Raw genomic sequence first — 20,293 nt, 5'->3', positions numbered from 1 at the left:
CTCTCCCCCACGCGTTCTCTCTCCCCCACGCGTTCTCTCTCCCCCACGCGTTCTCTCTCCCCCACGCGTTCTCTCTCCCCCACGCGTTCTCTCTCCCCCACGCGTTCTCTCTCCCCCACGCGTTCTCTCTCCCCCACGCGTTCTCTCTCCCCCACGCGTTCTCTCTCCCCCACGCGTTCTCTCTCCCCCACGCGTTCTCTCTCCCCCACGCGTTCTCTCTCCCCCACGCGTTCTCTCTCCCCCACGCGTTCTCTCTCCCCCACGCGTTCTCTCTCCCCCACGCGTTCTCTCTCCCCCACGCGTTCTCTCTCCCCCACGCGTTCTCTCTCCCCCACGCGTTCTCTCTCCCCCACGCGTTCTCTCTCCCCCACGCGTTCTCTCTCCCCCACGCGTTCTCTCTCCCCCACGCGTTCTCTCTCCCCCACGCGTTCTCTCTCCCCCACGCGTTCTCTCTCCCCCACGCGTTCTCTCTCCCCCACGCGTTCTCTCTCCCCCACGCGTTCTCTCTCCCCCACGCGTTCTCTCTCCCCCACGCGTTCTCTCTCCCCCACGCGTTCTCTCTCCCCCACGCGTTCTCTCTCCCCCACGCGTTCTCTCTCCCCCACGCGTTCTCTCTCCCCCACGCGTTCTCTCTCCCCCACGCGTTCTCTCTCCCCCACGCGTTCTCTCTCCCCCACGCGTTCTCTCTCCCCCACGCGTTCTCTCTCCCCCACGCGTTCTCTCTCCCCCACGCGTTCTCTCTCCCCCACGCGTTCTCTCTCCCCCACGCGTTCTCTCTCCCCCACGCGTTCTCTCTCCCCCACGCGTTCTCTCTCCCCCACGCGTTCTCTCTCCCCCACGCGTTCTCTCTCCCCCACGCGTTCTCTCTCCCCCACGCGTTCTCTCTCCCCCACGCGTTCTCTCTCCCCCACGCGTTCTCTCTCCCCCACGCGTTCTCTCTCCCCCACGCGTTCTCTCTCCCCCACGCGTTCTCTCTCCCCCACGCGTTCTCTCTCCCCCACGCGTTCTCTCTCCCCCACGCGTTCTCTCTCCCCCACGCGTTCTCTCTCCCCCACGCGTTCTCTCTCCCCCACGCGTTCTCTCTCCCCCACGCGTTCTCTCTCCCCCACGCGTTCTCTCTCCCCCACGCGTTCTCTCTCCCCCACGCGTTCTCTCTCCCCCACGCGTTCTCTCTCCCCCACGCGTTCTCTCTCCCCCACGCGTTCTCTCTCCCCCACGCGTTCTCTCTCCCCCACGCGTTCTCTCTCCCCCACGCGTTCTCTCTCCCCCACGCGTTCTCTCTCCCCCACGCGTTCTCTCTCCCCCACGCGTTCTCTCTCCCCCACGCGTTCTCTCTCCCCCACGCGTTCTCTCTCCCCCACGCGTTCTCTCTCCCCCACGCGTTCTCTCTCCCCCACGCGTTCTCTCTCCCCCACGCGTTCTCTCTCCCCCACGCGTTCTCTCTCCCCCACGCGTTCTCTCTCCCCCACGCGTTCTCTCTCCCCCACGCGTTCTCTCTCCCCCACGCGTTCTCTCTCCCCCACGCGTTCTCTCTCCCCCACGCGTTCTCTCTCCCCCACGCGTTCTCTCTCCCCCACGCGTTCTCTCTCCCCCACGCGTTCTCTCTCCCCCACGCGTTCTCTCTCCCCCACGCGTTCTCTCTCCCCCACGCGTTCTCTCTCCCCCACGCGTTCTCTCTCCCCCACGCGTTCTCTCTCCCCCACGCGTTCTCTCTCCCCCACGCGTTCTCTCTCCCCCACGCGTTCTCTCTCCCCCACGCGTTCTCTCTCCCCCACGCGTTCTCTCTCCCCCCACGCGTTCTCTCTCCCCCCACGCGTTCTCTCTCCCCCCACGCGTTCTCTCTCCCCCCACGCGTTCTCTCTCCCCCCACGCGTTCTCTCTCCCCCCACGCGTTCTCTCTCCCCCCACGCGTTCTCTCTCCCCCCACGCGTTCTCTCTCCCCCCCCTTCTCTCTCCCCCCCCCTTCTCTCTCCCCCCCCCTTCTCTCTCCCCCCCCCTTCTCTCTCCCCCCCCCCCTTCTCTCTCCCCCCCCCCTTCTCTCTCCCCCCCCCCCTTCTCTCTCCCCCCCCCCCTTCTCTCTCCCCCCCCCCCTTCTCTCTCCCCCCCCCCTTCTCTCTCCCCCCCCCCCTTCTCTCTCCCCCCCCCCCCTTCTCTCTCCCCCCCCCCCCTTCTCTCTCCCCCCCCCCCCTTCTCTCTCCCCCCCCCCCCTTCTCTCTCCCCCCCCCTTCTCTCTCCCCCCCCCTCTCTCTATTCCCCCCCCTCTCTCTTTTCCCCCCCCCCCCCTCATCTCCGGCCATGGTGAGGATGAGGAACGGCCAGATGGAAAAGTTTGGCGGGCCAGATCCTGGCCCACGGGCCTTACGTTGCACAACCCTGCTCTAAAGTAACTGTTTGTTATCCTTATTGAGTACAAGAAATGACTGCTAATGTCTTACCAGTAATTGTTTTATTGATTTTCTCAAATGGCTGCAAATCTATTTGAGCGGTCTCTTTTCTGCATGTATCACTGGATATTTTAGATGTACAAGGCCACATTTTATGCATGTAATATTCTTTAAAATTTGATAAATTGAGGATGCAAAAATTTGCATTTTTTAAAAGTGGGTTGTCACATTGCTGACTAAATGCAGGGAACCCACTCATGGATGTGGTTAAAGAAGTAGATTATGAACATTATGGGGTTGTACCGTGGGACTGAAATCTTCAATAGTGCACACACTTTTATTCCTGAATCAACACGTAGCATCTAGTTTTAGGCTTTCTTGTATTCTGCCAAGTGAGGCATTTTCTGTCGTACATCATGGACATTAATTAAACACGAAGAATGGTGTGCGATGCATTTTGAACAAAGTAGTCCCTATCTCGTGGTGGGACGAGGGAATTCCTTTTTGAGATATCTTGATTGAAACGAGATATTTTTGAAGAGCTGTTTTTATATCTCCATTCATTTGCCAAGCCACTCTACTGGCCCTCATGTTTTGGAGTGCTTCCGTTGAGTTTTTTTGCTCCTCTAAATTTCTTCCCAAAGGTGCTGTATAACACACGCTGACCATCTTCCAGTACCTCTTCCAAATAACCATGGCTCATGCTTACGGTAAGGCAGTAAGAAATGGCTAATCAGTGCAAGATATTTTTGTTCTCACCTGATGTCCATATGTATGCATTTCATCGGCTAATTGACAATACTGGTCAGCACAACTAAACCTGTCATATGCACAAGCATTTTTAAGAGGAGAATAGATTGGACCTGGAACCTTGCTGATCTGCACACAGGTCAGTGAATTTACCAGTTGAGCCATTGGGGGCTCGGAGATTTCCATCTACAGAAAATAAACTGCTGACTGCATATAGAAGCATGTTCAGGGATGATTATTTCCAGATTATGGTACCAAAAAATTAGAGCCATTCTGAGATGCATGTGTACTGCCCATAACACACGCTACTAGGTAGAGTTGGAAAATGATGGTGGGTCTCAGGGTGAAATATAAACGAATCTCTAACAGGTAGAAGATACTTTTTTATTTTGTTAATGAAAAATGGGGTTGCACCTTGCAAAAAAATTACTTCTGCATTTTCTTCATAAAGTGGCATTGGTAATAAAGTTGCTTCTCTTGCAATTCTAATCTGCTATAACTTTAAAAGTTCCAGTGGAGCATTCGGAGCATTCTTTCTCCCCTAAGAGGGCATGACTTTTTTGGAAGAACCGAATGGAAACTTTCACAAATGCAGTGGGCACACTCCAGCTGATGAGGGATGCAGGTTTGTAGGCTGGAATGAGTTGACGTTTATTTTCAAGACCTTACTCTGAATCCATGCGTATTCTAAATTATTTTAATTTGCACTCCTGAAAGAAAGTGAACAGCTTAATTGAAAAAAAATGTTCTGGGAGCATTTATATTATATTGTTAAGACAAACATTTATTAATGACAGGAACACCTCTGCTGTATGAAGCAAGGCTGCAGCTGAAAAGTCACCACTTAGAAAAAGTCTCATCAATTTTTTTTCACCTGTAGCTACCATTTATTTCTCAGAAAAGAAACCATTCAGTTTTGTTTGTGTTGTAGTATTTCCAATATTTTCAGCTGCATGTTTAATGGATCTGAAGTGGAGAGTTATACAGTGACTTCCACTGAATCCGTGCTTTTAACTTTTAAATGTTTGAAAGATATGTAAAACAAGATTTTTGCGGTACAGGTTAAAGTGATCCACTACAGTACATTGCCATGGATTGCCTTAAGAAAAACATGTGACTAAATGCATTGGGATTCATTTGTACCTGAGAAATTGTCTTCAAACCTTAGTAATTAATCAGTTTAGTAAATGCAAAAATTGACATCCAGTTGTGGGAAAAATATCCTTTGAAAGAGATGTCGGCTTTCACGTCAGTCACTTTTTTTTTCTTTTCGCATTTTTTGCAACATTTGATGGACTGCGTAAGATGAAGCTAGAACTCTAAACTTTTTTTTGGCTTGTTTTATTAGGACCTTTGCCCCCAGCCGTGCCCCCTACCCCCCACTTGCTAAATTATTTTTATGATACATATGTAACCATATGAACTGTGCTTATGTCATAAAAAGTGATTTCTAAAAACACATCTCCTTATGGTGCAGAGTTGTGCCGTGTGCATGCGTTGTCAGAGACTGGTCATTTTTCAGTACCTTCTAAGGAGATGATCTGTTTCCCCTACATCCATGATGACTTTGTTACCATTTTCTGCTTCACTGATGTCAGATTCTCTAGCTGCTATTTTTTTTCCACTGTGGACATATAGTCACTACATCTCCATCTCTCATCAGGATTGCCAGCAGGACCCTCGTTTCTTCCTTGTGTTGTGACCCAACAGGTCCTCATCTACCTCCCTCCACCTGGCAGAGCTATTTCTCATCTTGAACAGCTTCTCTTTTAACTTCACTAACTTCCAGATAAAGGGTAGTTGTGGGACGGTATGGTTCCTAGCCTCTTTCTGTAGGTTATGGCGTACATTTCGTTTCAGGCCCACTTCCAGACCACCACTTCTGTTATGCTGATTATGGTATTGGTATTGTTTCTTGCTGTCCCTTTGATCTTGAGAGTTTTATTAACTATGTTTCCAATTTCCACTCATCCCTCACTTTCATGGTCCATTTCTTACCACATCTCTGCCCTTCCTGATATCTGTCTGTGGCAGTGGGTTTTCCATAAATATCTCTTACAAGCATACTGACTTCCACAACTATGTGGAGTTTGCTTCTTCCCACCCTGCCTCCTATAAGAGTTCCATTTCTTTCTCCATTTCAGTTACATCTGCTCTGGTTATTATCTTTCACACCAGAAGCTCTTGTTTTCCATCAGCTGAGGATACCATCTACTCTGGCCAACATGGTCCTTGACAAGGTCAACCCGATTTTCTGTTCTTCTGCCCTGTCAACCTCTGTCTTCTCGCAGCCAAGAGACAGTCTCCCACTGCTCATCTTTCACCCAGCATTCTCCATATTTGCCAGAACATCTGCGACCTACAACATAATAGAGCACAAACTCCATCATCTTGTACCGACTATTCAGGGCACTGTTTGCTCTGAAAAATCCTGGCTGTCCTCTGCCTTTCCCCTGGCATCTCTCAGTACAAATGTAGGAGATACAGCACCTGCCCATTCTCTACTTTCCACATTGTTGTCTGAGACCCCAGAAACACCTTCCATTAGATAGCAAATTACCTGCATTTCTTCTAAACTAGTATGCAGTATTGGCTGTTCGTGGTGTGGTCTCTACATTAGGGAGACAGATGTAGACTGGTTGACCTGCCAAGCACCTCAGTTTGTCCGTAGGTGTGACTCCAAACTGCTTAAGGCTCATCACTTAAGCTGTTCCTCTCATTTCTACTTTGACCTCTATCATTGGCCTTGTGTCCTGTTCCAAACAATAATATGGAACAGTAATCTCTTTCTTCTAGGCACCCCGAAAGTCTGGTCTGAGAATTGATTTCAGTAACTTCAGACATTGCTATATTCTCATTTTCAAACCTCGTGTAATATAACTACCTCTTGGATTTTCTAAAGCTCCCATTTTTTTGCACTTTACTCAAGCGTCTCAATTCTTTAACCATTTACATGTGCTTTAGTTCTTTTTTTTTTGGTGCTTTGGTCTATTACTTGACTGAGTTAATCGGTTGTCATTGCACTCTACTTCTTCTCTGTGTTATTTTTATATATATTCTTCCCCCTTTCTGACCGTATTAATATGCCTGTCATCTTCTTTTTCAGTTCTCCAGAGGGTACACACCTGAAATGTATCTGTTCTCTCCACGGATGCTGATTGACCTGCTGTGTGTTTCCAACTCTTTCTGTTTTTGTTTCAGACTTCAGCATCTGCAGTATTTTGGTTTTTATCAAGTATTGGCTTCAACACTTCACCCATATTGGTAGTCATTCATTGGTTCTGCAAGCCAAGTGGGTCTGCTAAGTTTTGCTAAATCCTCACTAATCCTAGATAGCATTGCTCTGATCTAAAATGTACTTTTAATGCAAATTTTTTTTTTAGTAATCCACTGGATGTATTGTTTGAAATTGTTCACATTGGACTGAGTTGGGTAAAATTCCAACATTTACTTCAGGCAAGCAATCACTCTTCAAAGTGACAGAAATTTGTGCTAGTCAAGCTGGGGAATGAAACCATTTTGGGATCCATTATACGCATAAGATCTCCTAGGTCATTGCGAATGCTTGCTGCTTTATAGATCTGCAGCCTTTTGAATTTGGGTTGAGACAACCCAGATTTATTCATTTGGTTCTCTTAACAACTGGCAAAGAAAGAGCTTTCATTTCAAGGCTGATTTCAAACTCGTCTCAGTTCAAACTTGTAGCATTGTGTATTCATCACATGATGGGATGAATTTCCTTGGAGCCTCTCCTATTCTGCAGCCATACCTTTGGCAGAAGTTATGGCAGCAGAGCGTGAGTAGCTCTGGGCAAATTCAACTCCATAGTTTTTGCTTTTCATAAGCTATTTTTAAATGAGGAGTGGTTTTTTGTCATGTTTTAATCAAAATTATTAACATTTTTAGTTTAAGGGTCAAATTAATTGCATTCATGTCCCGAATGTGTTCTGTTGTGAAAACTGTAATTGTAGAAATAATGAAAAAAAATTGTGCCTTATTAGAGGTAAAGGTGTCTGTTGGTAGCACTCTTGTCAGTCAGTCAGACTGACTCAGTCAGAAGGTTGTGGGTTCAAATTCCAAACCAGAGACTTGGGCACAAAAATCCAGGCTGACACTTCAGTACACTACTGAGAGAGTGAGGCTCTTTTTGGTGAGATGTTGAACTGAGGCCCCATTTGCCCCATCAGGTGGGCATAAAAGTTCCTGTGCCCCTATTTCAAGTGAGAGCAGGGGGGTTTCCCCTGATGTACTGGCTAGTATTTATTCCTCAATCAACATGAAAACACCTGGTCTTTACTGTACAAATTGGCTGCCATGTTTCCTACAACAGTGACTACAATTCAAAAGTACTTAATTGGCTGTAAAGTGGTTTGGGAAGTCCTCGGGTTGTGAAAGTCACGACATAAATGCAAGTGTTTCTTTAATTTTTCTTTTACTGTATCTGTCCAATAAAGTATTTTCCAGCCAATAGATTACTTTTGAAGTTCAGCCACTATTTCGATGGCAAATGCGGTGCACAATTTGTACACAACAAGAGCCTACAGATATTAAATGAATCAGTAATCTTTTTGGTGACATTGGTGTTGAAATAAGCTTAATTCAGTTAAAGATGAGGGGGGGAAAAAGCATAGCTCCTGATCTAAACACTGAATGTTGCTACAAATAGAAATGACTATAGTTTGAATTATTTGGAAACTCTTTATAACCAACTTACTGTGTAATCTTTAAAAAAAGGGACACTTGATTAATCCATTATAAAATGCTCATTCCTCCAGTTAGATCACTTGGAGTGTACACTACTGTGTTGCCCTTTTGCACTTTTTAATATTCATATTTGTACAATTTGGATTGTCGGAGATTCTGCTCCTGGGATAAGAGCTGATCTTTGCAGCATAAATACAGAGAGCAGGCACAAAGGCTGCTCTTCTCCAATCCTACCTAAAAAGTCCTGATGTAAAAGCACTTTTTAAGAGCACATCAACAACCGTTGTAAGATTAGAAAGCATGGAACATTGAAAGGATATCGAGCACGTTCCTTCCATTGACATTGTATCATGTACTGCACCTGCCCAATTTAATCTGAGGAAAAGATTTAAAATTTTCTCCCTAATCTCAAAAGTATATGAGAAAAACTCAGGAAATTTGTGTAATCTTCCATCACGCAATATACATGCTGGAGTTTTTATTAGCATGACCGTTTTTGACCTGCTAGAGCCATGTTTCACATGGATTCTCTCCATCTCTACTTAGCTTTTTAAAATGTTTTAAATCTAAACAGCATTATCTACATATCTGGGAGTTAATTTCACATTTCCAAACCTGCAAGGAGGAAACAAATCCTTCTAATCTCATATCTTGCTTAAGACTTGTTAAGTTTGTATTCCTGTCCTCTAGTTAGGAACGTAGGAACATAGAACTTTGTTAGGTACATAGGACTTGGGGTTGAATGGCCTAGTCCGCCATTGGATAAACTCATGGCAGATCTGGTTGTGGTCTCAACTCCACTTTCCTGTCTGCCCCCATATCCTTGACTCCCTTGTCTATCACAAATCTATCTTAACTCAGCCTTTAATAAATTCAATGACCCAACCTTCACTGCTTTCTGGGAAGAGAATTCCACAGACTAATGACCATCTGAAATAAAAAAATTCTTATCTCCGTCTTAAAAGTGAGATTTCTTATTCTTAAACTGTGTCGCCTAGGTCTAGTCTCCCCCACAGGAGAAAACATTGTCCCAGTATCCACTCTATCATGTTCCCTCAGGATCTTATATGTTTCAATAAGATCACCTTTCATTCTTCTAAACTCCAACTGGTATAGGCCCAACCTGTTCAACCTTTCTTCATAAGATAAGCCCTTCATTCCTGGAATGAGTCGAGTGAACCTCTGCTTATAAAGTAATTATATCCTTTTTCAAATAATGAGACCAAAACTGTACACAGTACTCCAGATGTGGTCTCACCAAGGCCCTGTACAGCTGCAATAAATTTTCCCTATTTTTATACTCCATTCCCCTTGCAATAAATGCTAATATTCCATTTGCCTTCCTGATCACTTGCTGTACCTGCATACTAACTTTTGGTTCTGGGTTCATGGTTCAAGTTAAATACCCTGCTTGCATCTCATCTTTCATTGCTGTACTCATTTTTTAAAAACTGGAATTTGTCTTTTCCCTAGTAAAATCAAGTTTGAATCTTTCTTTATCATTCAGATTCCTGTGTCCTGGAATTAGTCTTGTTACTCTTTTCCTGAATCCTTCCCAGCACATCAATATTCCCTTGACCGTAGTATGTCCAGAGTTGTACAACATTTTCTAAATTTTGCATCACCAATGCGCATATAAGGTTAGAGGAACTTGCAGTTTGTGCTCTTGTGATGCATTCTACTACGATTAGCCTTGTTGGTAGCATTTTCACATTGATTTATTACTCTCAAATCATGAATCCTCTTTTCAACGCTTGAACATTTTCTTATCACTCGATTTATGTTCATTGTTCCAGTGTGTGATTCCTTTGTTATATTTAAATAAAAATCTCATAAGTTCCTGAGCTCACCCAGCTCTCATGAATGCTATCATGCATTCTTTTACTTGTCACCTTTTGTTTCGCACATACATACTAGATTTTGTTTGGAATCAAAGCCCAAATGGTTGAATTGTGAAATCTATTTTCTTCTATGACCATAGTGGCTGGTAACTTACATTTTGGAGATTAGAATGAAGTGGTGAACCTTAAAACTGCTTTGAAGTAAATCAGTTTTGCTGCTTAAAAATGAATATTCTCTGCAATGTACTCTAAACTCATTGGAATTTATATCTCCACCTTTTTACTGCTGATCTATTCATATCTAACTGCTTATTTCCTTTAGTATAAATTATTATACATCTATCCAGTCCTTTTGAAGAAACAAACAAAACCAGCAAGTACCTCTGAGTTGGAGTGTCCTGAAAAAACCTGAAGTATTGAATTTATTTCTGAACAAACTTGGCTTGTACTTTTTGTAAGGAGAAATTATGTGTTGCCATCTAAAATTAGTTTACTTTGCATTTGCTGAAGTTTGTGTATTTTGCAGACCTATGCTTTAAATTGACTGCGCAATGTGTGCCAATGTTGATGGGTTGTCGACAATCTTTTCTGCATCAAATGACTATAACAGTGATGTACTTTACATGCTTGGTGATCAACATGGTAGGTCCAGAATGACATATTTAAAAGGTAGAGTCTTATATGATTAATGTGGCTGTTGAAAGCACTGGAAATATAACATTTTGGTGACTGCATTAAGTTTTCCTCTAGAAATATCCTAGGTGGAACATTTAAAGCCTTTTATTTCTACATCTAGAAAGACTTGCATTTAATGTATTAATGGTGCTTGTACACCATCATGTTATATGCACATTGCATATAATTTTGTTCATACTGCTCTGTCCTTAATCGCGTGCTTCCAGAATACCTTTTTTAAGGTAAGTTTTGTAGAGTTATTTTTAGAGTTTGATTTCAAGAGCAGAAAAAATGGGTACACCCTACATTTCATCTATACAGCTGTATAAATATTGCACTGAATTCTATTTTAAACTACCTACCTTTCTGCAGATCATTTTTGAATTTCAGAACTTGAAGCTGACTCTGATCTCTATCCTTGCGATTCTTTCGTATTCTTGGATCTAATGTTTTTCTTTTAACTTTCAGCCTGACACAAATTCTTGGAGAAATTGCATCCCTGTAGTTTATGAAATCGTCCATCTTTTAGACCAAGTTAGACAGTGAAACAACTTTTTTAGAACTTCTACTAACCAAGAAAGAACTTCTAGCCTGCTTTTACCGGTATTGGAGTAGACATTCTCTTGTGCCAAAATGGCAAGTTTTGGCAGAGGCCAGAGCAATCAAATGCATACTAAGAGGAAGAGTCGTTTTCATGATGCAGATGCTGGAGGTCTTGCTGCAGGTCCACCTCTGAATATCCAAGCAGCTCTTGGGACATTGTGCCAGAATCCGCACTTGGCTGGCTTAATAAATTCTGGACAGGGTCAGAATTATGGCCTTCATGGTGCAGGACAGGGTCAGAACTTTGGCTTGCAAGGTGCGGGACCTGGTCAGAACTTTGGCCCGCAAGGTGCGGGACAGGGTCAGAGCTTTGGCCCTCAAGGTGTGGGACAAAGATCTAAAGGTTTGATGTCTTCAGCTGGTGGGCCCTCACGGTACAGCGATACTGCTAGTAGTTTGCCTTCCTTGTTTGGAGTTAGAAATCAGAATCAACAATCTCATGCTGTTCAGAAACAGATTGATGCAGACAGGGCCAGTAACATTCTAGCTGCATTTGGTCTTTCATCCAGGGATTTGGATGAACTGAGCCACTACCCTGAAGATAAACTTACACCTGAATCCTTGCCAGAAATTCTTACGGAGATTAAAAGGAGGAGGGCTAATGAAGGAACAGCTTCAAAATACAGCAGAGGTGATGGTTCTCTCCGACATGACCGTTCCTACAGAACCTCCCATGATGACTGGGAGGAAGAAAGACACTTGAGGAAACGGAATTATGGAAGTCGTGACTCCAGTCTTGACTCAGTGGTTGAATATAGCCACGGTCATTCTTCTCGAGAGTCAAGTTCTAGATATGACCGGAAGGACTATGAGCGTGAAAGATTAAGAGGCACTGATGACTTTTCCAGAGAGGAAATGCATCTCTCTGAGCCCTCACACAATTTCAATAAATTTGATTCTGATTATGGAAGAGCTGCTCGTCTTCCTTCTCCTCGTGCACATGAAAGGTCTCTCTTTGAGAGAAAACGAGGATCTCCTTCATTGAACAACATAAACGATTACCATGGTTTCTTGCCAGCAGTGTTCCCCTACTTGTGCTCGCTGTGTGATCTAGCCATTCATTCTGTACAGGTGAGTGACCTCTAACTTCTTTAAAAATTGCTTAATTAAAAAAAGCTATTACAGCTGCAGCTCTTCTTGGACTTTGAAAACATCATTTGGTGTTGAGATTCTATCAGATGTCTTTCTGGATAATCTTTCCTTCTGATGCATTATTTGTCAGTTTCAAAAATATGATGCAATTAAATCTACTTTTTTACACATTCTTTTCTTTCAGTGGAGATGTATTTGTATAAATTAAGTTCTTACTGAATATTGGGCTTGCCATAGTGTTTCAGCTAGCTTTAGCTTCTGCACAGTCCTGGCTGTGAGTTTGAACCTCACTTTGTTCAAATTTGAGTAATGCAACATCACTATTAAATCAATCTAGGTTAGAAACTCAAAAAGCCTTATGACGTTTTCTTAGTCACTACTTTTGATCTGTTTTAAGATATGATTTTGTTTTTAAGTGGACAGTATTTTACTAGATTTCCTGACTGGATAGTCATATTTCCATACGTTAACAAGGTTTGCATCATGGTCTTTTTAAACTTTTTTTCTGTTCTGCCATGTGTGGTTGTAGAAATCATCTTACATAGCTACCAGCATTTGAATTTTACTGTTCAAAATAAAATCTGTCATATTGGCTTTTTGACAGTTAAGTGACTTCTGTTCAACCTCCTTTTCTCCTATCTTCTGTCTTTAACCCCACCAGTCTTCCATCTCCAAGATGGTGTTTCTTCCCTGTGCTCCTTAGCATAGGTGTACTTGCTTACCAGGAATTGTAGAATTTCAGCTGCACCAAAATCCATGGGTGAGGCTTTCACTGTTTTGCCTTGCGGATTTATAGGCAGTGGGGGAAATGTTTCGAAAATAACCAAAAGTTTGCCAAAGCACAGTCATACCAAAAAGAGAGGGTATTGATTCGTTGGTGACCGGGTTTCTGCCGCCCAAATTACATTTATCATGGTTCACAAATGTAAAGGGAATGTAACTGAATTTCTGTTTGCAATGCCATTATCAGATTCAGCTGTATTTGTCCCTGAATCTTTATAAAGTTGCTTCATAAGCATTTGGCTTCTAAAACTTAAATGTTAAGAGCCAAATCATATGTACTGTTGAGGAGCCAGTGGCGACAATTTAATATGCTGATTGATAAAACTGAACCCGTCAACAAAGGTGAGTGATTATAGTAGTCGCTTAAAAAATCCATAATCTTTGCATATAACAATCTCACTTAATTTCAGTTGATAGAAATAAATGATGCATTATTTAAATCTTTAAAGTCTTGTTGCGAGGGCTGCATTCCTCTGCTATTTCAAAAGGTTATAGTCAAAGTGTCCAACAATCTTACAATCTAATAGCAGCTGAGATATTAACACGTTTTCAAGTCCCAGTAATTGTGTAAAAAGACAGTCCTCGTATAACATTCAAAATACTGATACTCTTTGGTGCGATATTCATTTGTAGATATCCATGGCCAAAGTCATGATTTGATAACAGTAATATAATCTGTGAAATAGATATCCGTACAAATCAAATGTAAACAGCAGCATGGATTTGGAACTTGATTTTTCTTTAATGTATTTGGTACATCATTATTACATGCATGCAGTTGTGCTACTTTAATTTGTCATAAGATTTGAGAGAATGAAGTTTAACTTGTTGCAGGTGCCATGGGCCATCACTACCTGTAATATACCGTGCAACCAAATTAAGGAAAGGGTGGTTCAGAAAAGCCAAGTGGTCACATAATGTCATAGTTTTCTACCTTGTCTCTTTCAATTTGGCAGTTGCAGCTGACTTCACACTTTATATTATCAAGATTTATTTACATCTTCCTTAATAATTAGATACAAAGCACAAACTAGAATATTATTTTCAATGAATTGACTTTGCTTGCAGATTACTTGTGCCTCTAATACTTAGGAACATAGCAACAGGAGTAGGCCCTTCGAACCTGCTCCGCCATTCGATAAGATCATGGCCGGCTGACTGTGGTCTCAACTGCACTTTCCCATCTCCATCCCCTCCCCCACCCCCCGCCCCTCCCCATAACTGTTGACTCCCTTGTCTATCAAAAATCTATCTAACTCAGCTTTGAATAAATTCAATGACCCAGCCTCCACTGCTTTCTGGGGCAGAGAATTCCACAGACTAACTACCCTCAGAGAAAAAATTTCTCCTCATCGATGACATAAAAGGGAGACCTCTTATTTTTAAACTGTGTCCCCTAGTACTAGTCTCCCACACAAGAGGAAACATCTCCCTGGTATCTGCCTTATCAAGTCCTCTCGGGATCGTATATGTTTCATTTAAGATCACCTCATTCTTCTAAACTCCAATGGGTAAAAGCCCAACCTATTCAGCCTTTCTTCATAAGATAAATCCTTCATCCCCAGAATGAGTTGAGTGAACCTTCTCTGAACTGCTTCTAATGCAGTTGTATCCTTTTTCAAATAATGAGACCAAAACTGTACTCAGTACTCTAGATATGGTCTCACCTAGGCCCTGTACAGCTGCAGTAAAACTTCCCTACTTTTATATTCTATTTCCCTTGCAATAAACGACAATATTCCATTTGCCTTCCTGATGACTTGCTGTACCTGCATACTAACCTTTTGTGATTCATGTAACAGGACACCCAGATCCCTCTGTACCACCGAGTTCTGCAGTCTCTCCATTTCTTTTCTTCCTGCCAAAGTGGGCAAGTTCACATATTCCCACATTATACTCCATCTGCCAAATTTTTGCCCACTCATTTAACCTCTCTAGATCCCTTTGTTGACTCTTTACCGCCTCTTGACAACTTATTTTCCTACCTAACTTGGTGCCAGTGGCAAATTTAGCTACCATACATTTAATCTCTTCATCCAAGTCTTTATATAGATTGTAAATAGTTGAGGCTTGCACTGATCTCTGGCATTCCACTAGTTACAGCTTGCCAACCTGAAAATGACCTATTTATCCCTACTGTCTGCTGCTTGTTAGCTAACGAGTCCTTTATCCGTGCTACTATGTTGCCTCCTACACCATGCACGCTTATCTTGTGTAGTAACCTTTGATGTGGCACCTTATCAAATGCCATTGGAAATCCAAGTCTGCAGGTTCCCCTTTATCCACCTTGTTTGTTATTTCCTCAAAGAATTCTAATAAATTAGTTAAACACGATTTCCCTTTCAAAAACCATGGTGACTCTGCCTGATCCCGTTTTGATTTTCTAAGTATCCTCCTAAAACCGTTAATAATGGATTCTAACAATTTCCCTATGACAAATGTGAGGCTAGCTGGCCTATAGTTTCCTGCTTCTGACTCACTGCTTTCTTGAATAAAGCTGTTATATTTGCGATTTTTCCAATCTGCTGGGATCCTCCCAGAATCTAAGGAATTTTGGAAGATTGTAACCAATGCCTCTACTATCTCTGCAGTCACTTCTTTTGAAACCTGAGGATGTAGGCCATCAGGTCCTGGGGACTTGTCAGCCTTTAGGTCTAATAGTTTTCGCAGTAACTTTTCCCTGGTGATGGTGATTGTTTTAAGTTTCTCCTCCCTTTCGCCTCAAGATTTTCAAGTATCTTTGGAAGTCTTCTACAGTGAAGATGGACACAAAATACCTGTTCAGTGCTTCTGCCATTTCCTTGTTTTCCATTATTAATTCCCCATTTACACTCCAGAGGATCAGCACTTGCTTTAGTTACTCCTTTTTTAAATACTTGGAGACATTCACTATCTGTTTTTATATTTCTAGCTGGCTTTCTCTCATACTCTTAATTCCTCCTGTTTTATTTATTTTTATTCACCCTTTGCTGATTCTTAAAATCTGTCCAATCTTCTGACTTGCCACTAATCTTGGCAAAATTATAGTGTTCTTTCAATTTGTTACTATCCTTAACTTACTTATTTAGACACGGATGATGCATCCTTCTCAGTCTTTCTTTCTCACTGGGATAAATCATTGCTGAGAGTTATTAAATAGCTCCTCAAAAGTCTGCCACTCATCTCAACTCTTACCTTTTAACCTAGTTTCCCAGTTCACTTTAGCCAACTCTGCCTTCATACCCTTTGTAATTACCTTTATTTAGGTTTAAAGCACTATTCTTAGACCCACACTTCTCACCTTCAAACTGAATGATGTTATGATCACTGTCGCCTAGAGGCTCCTTTACTATGAGGTTATTGATTAATCCTGTCTCATTCCACATTACTGGTCTAGAGTAGCCTGCTCCCTGGTTGGTGCTAGACCATATTGCTCTAAGAAATTGACCCGAATACACTATGACCTCATTTTCCAGGCTACCTTTGCCAATCTGATTTGCTTAATTTACATGTAGACTAAATTCGCCCATGATTATTGCAGTACCTTTCTTACACATCCCATTTATTTCTTCTTGTATACTCTGTCCTGCAGTGTAACTACTGTTAGGGGGCCTATAAACTACTCCCTTATGACTACACAATATTAAATTGATGTCCTGCCACCATTCAATTCTAAATTTTAATGGGATCCTTTAACCTGTGGTGCCTGTAGGTGGCGTTGTGATAGTAATTTCCCGTCTTAATTTTATTTGACTACATACAGATCACATGTATTTGGAAGTGACATGAGACACTGCATTTTGTATCTTTTTGAGTATCCTTCACATTCCACTTTTCAGAAACACAGAACTAAGCTAAAGAAGTCTCCTCAAGAACTTTCACTTATTCTTGCTGGTTAGGCCGGTACTCTCCAAACACATTTTGCATCTGTTCTCAACTGCAAATTCTCCTTGCTCCAACTTCTTAGTTGCTTCATTATCCCTCTTTCCGTTTTTGGCCTGTTCTCAGCTATGAATACCCTGCCCTGCTATGTGGCCTTTCTCCTCAGCCTTGCTGGCTCAGTCATGGCCATGAAAAGTGCCTGTCCCTGCCTCTTCAGGCTGCACTTGGAGCGCATCTCCTCTTCAGTGGCCCATTCTTAGCTATAAAATCTTTCTGTCACCTCTTAACTACTTTGTAGCTTGTTTCACAACTTTGGCCGCCTGTGAACGTTTGGCCAGATGTGAATGTGCCTTGCCCCCTCAGTCCAGTTTTGGTGATGTGCCACGTCTGATCTCAGCCTGCTACCTCTGATCTCCACCAGACGCCCCAAATTGAGTAATCTGGTAATTAACTACATATCAAGATATTCATTGCAAGGAATGATGAAACTAAGGCACCCCATCTACAAACATTCACTCCCTCCACCACCGACGCACAGTGGCAGCAGTGTGTACCATCTACCTTCCAAACCTGCAACCTCTACCAACTAGAAGGACAAGGGCAGCAAATGCATGGGAACACCACCACCTGCAAGTTCCCCTCCAAGTCACACGCCAACCTGACTTGGAACTATATTGCCATTCCTTCACTGTCGCTCGATCAAAATCCTGGAACTCCCTTCCTAATAGCACTGTGGGTGTACCTACCCCACACGGACTGCAGTGGTTCAAGAAAGCAGCTCACCACCTTCTCAAGGGCAATTAGGGATGGGCAATAAATGCTGGCCTGGCCAGCGACGCCCACATCCCATGAATTAATTTTTAAAAAAATAATCTGTATGGTATGTGCGTTAGATTAAATGGGGTCAGGACACTCAGCATGAGGCATAACGAAGAGAAGGAAAAGAAATGGGGCTGTTGAGCAATACTTTGCAGTTCTGTTGAAGGGGTCGGGGGTGACAAATGAAGTTGCAATTAAAGAAGACAGTCATGGTGAAGTATGTGTATTTGGTATCAGAAGTAAGGCTGTTAACTACAGACTTCATAAAAATTATTGAAGTAGTGTTGTTGTTTTTGATGAACTCCAGGGCTATATAGAAATATTCTGTAATTTTTAACCGCTCATTGGTGGTATGGGGATGGTGGGTGGAATCGGGTGGGGGAAGGGAGGAGGATAGGTATTTTAGGCTGGTTCTGTTTTGGTAAATGTGTTTGTACTGGTAGGGGGAAGGCTCATAGGTAGATTCATGAGACGTCAAACTCCGTAACAAACAGGATGATAGATCTGGCAAGACCTGTCCTGTCAGTAGATAAGAAGGCTGTGTTATTCTTCAAATAGATACTTGTGTTAGCTCCCAACAACAACTTTTATTTATACAGCGCCTTTAAATAAAATGACCCAAGGGGCTTCATAGAAGCATTATAAAACAAAATAAGATACTGAGCCACGTAAGCGGATATTTGGGCAGATGACCAAAAGCTTGGTTAAACAGGTAGGTTTTAAAGAGCGCCTTAAAGGAGGAAAGCAAGGTAGAGAGGTGGAGAGATTTAGGGAGGGAATTTCAGACCTTAGGGCCCAGGCAGCTGTAGGCACAGCCACGAACACAGAGCCTGCGTAGCCTCAATGGGCCAAATGGCCGCCTCCTTTGTTGTAAGCATTCTATGAGTAGTGGAGTAATTAAAATTGGGATGCTCAAGAGGCTAGAATTAGAGGAGCATATTTATCTCGGAGGGTTGTAGGGCTGAGCACATTACAGATATGGATGGGCCAGGCCGTCGAAGGATTCATTCTCTTTAAAGAAGAATCTTTAGGGACCGACTCAAATCCAAAGAAATCTAAATCAAGTAGGAAATCCTCAAGGCAACAGGCTGCTTCTCCATCATGAGATTGAAGCGATGGCAAAAACATAAATTATATATTCTCTTCTGCAGGCTGGACTATTTTTTTATTTGAATTTAAGTTTAATGTTTTTATAAAAAGATCAATGCATAAAATCTATATCAGATGCACTCAGGCAAATGCACTGACTCGATTTCCCATGAAAATGCTTCAGGAGATCCACTAATATCGAAAATAAACATGAGCAGAGTCTGTAATATGTTTGAAAGCTTTGGATAATAACAAAAACATCAAGTGCTACATTGACTTGCATACCTTGCAAGTATGGCTATAAATATACTCGCAGTCGAAAAAGTTTGAGTTGGAATGTCACTATTAATGCTTTGTACATCACATTGTTGATTTTGCCATTGTAGTTCCATACTGTGACGGGAATTGAGATGATTTTCATTGTTACAATGCAATTAGCACAGTGCTCCCATTCTGGCAGGGATTCCTTTATCTGACCAGGAGTATGTTCTGTATCAGAATATGTGTAAGACTTCCCATATCCAGTCAAATTTAAGGAAACAGTTTGCCTTCAAATCAAAATGCCCACCATTGTTATAAAACAAGGAATCTAATGGTGACCTTTTACCCAGCTGGTGACTGTTTTCTAGTTATCTTGGTATTTCAGGCCATCAGGTTTGTTCTGTAGATATGGAGGAGCTGGCAGGAAGCCACAATGAAACATTCAATCACAACAACAGTGTTGGGCAGATGAAGAGTACTCTGAAAGGGGAAAATTTAAACTCTCAACGGTGCTAGTGTGAAGGAAACTGGTGCATAGTAATTGTTTTAAAATTAGTTTAGTTGTGCTGTCTGGAGAAGGTATCCACAAGTTTTCATGTGCCTAAGGATTAAAATCCAATGCTTTCCAGTTCTATACATTTTTATTTCAGTTTCTATGAATATATTAGCATAGCAAGTTTACATTGATATCCAGTTCATATACGAAGTAAAAAAGAAGTTTTACATACAATAAATTACATTGAAATTTTAGTGACATGTTATGTAGGCCATATGTAGCACACAGAGTTCTCTCAAGCTGTGAGATGAATGACCAGTTCTCTCTCTCTGCTTGAGAGAGAAATGTTGACAGGACATGGGAAAACTCCATGCTCACTTGAATAGTGCTACAAGATCTTTAATATCTGTTGAAACAGACAGGAAAGGGCATGGATGCTACCAAACCAACTAAGCTGATACAAGAACTGGTAAATTAATATAAATACTCTTTCAAAAGTTTGACACAAGCTCCCATTCTCCATCAGGCATGGTTACTTGGTTTTTGTCAAGTTTCAGGGACCTTGACCTGCCTTAGAAATGTTTTGCGTGCATCTGAGCAAAATGCAACCGAAGAAATTGTTTAAGGTCAGAGATTCTCCTCGACATCTTCCGTTTTGTATCTCTATAATTTTTTAATCTAAAATAACCTCCATATTCTACTTTAACTTGTGTGGGAAATGCCTGTGTGAGTTTATTTCCCCTGAGTCCACTTGCCAGGTATTCTCTTATAGATGCAGTGAATGCAGATAACAAGGTGGTAGCTGTCTCTTCAACACATTGAATTTGACAAGGTAGATGGAAAGGCTGAAAGATCAGTGATTTAGTAATTACAGCAAGGTGGAGAGCAATGGTCTTTTCTATCTTTGTATTTGCTGAAAACATTGTGTTACATCT

General features: G+C 42.4%; 1 protein-coding gene across 4 annotated transcripts in view; it reads left to right on the top strand.

Moving 5' to 3' along the window:
- LOC137375809 (matrin-3-like) overlaps positions 1 to 20,293 on the top strand; it is a 104,535-nt gene that overhangs the window by 12,204 nt on the left and 72,038 nt on the right. For all 4 annotated transcript variants that reach the window (XM_068043296.1, XM_068043295.1, XM_068043293.1 and 1 more), the window contains exon 2: positions 10,823 to 12,028. In XM_068043296.1, coding sequence (XP_067899397.1) covers positions 10,988 to 12,028 — 1,041 coding nt within the window. In that variant the 5' untranslated portion in view covers positions 10,823 to 10,987. The remainder of the gene's footprint in view (positions 1 to 10,822; positions 12,029 to 20,293) is intronic.

This window comes from Heterodontus francisci, chromosome 12 (assembly GCF_036365525.1).
Source record: "Heterodontus francisci isolate sHetFra1 chromosome 12, sHetFra1.hap1, whole genome shotgun sequence".
NCBI lineage: Eukaryota > Metazoa > Chordata > Chondrichthyes > Heterodontiformes > Heterodontidae > Heterodontus > Heterodontus francisci.
This window is presented reverse-complemented; position numbering and strand designations above follow the sequence as displayed.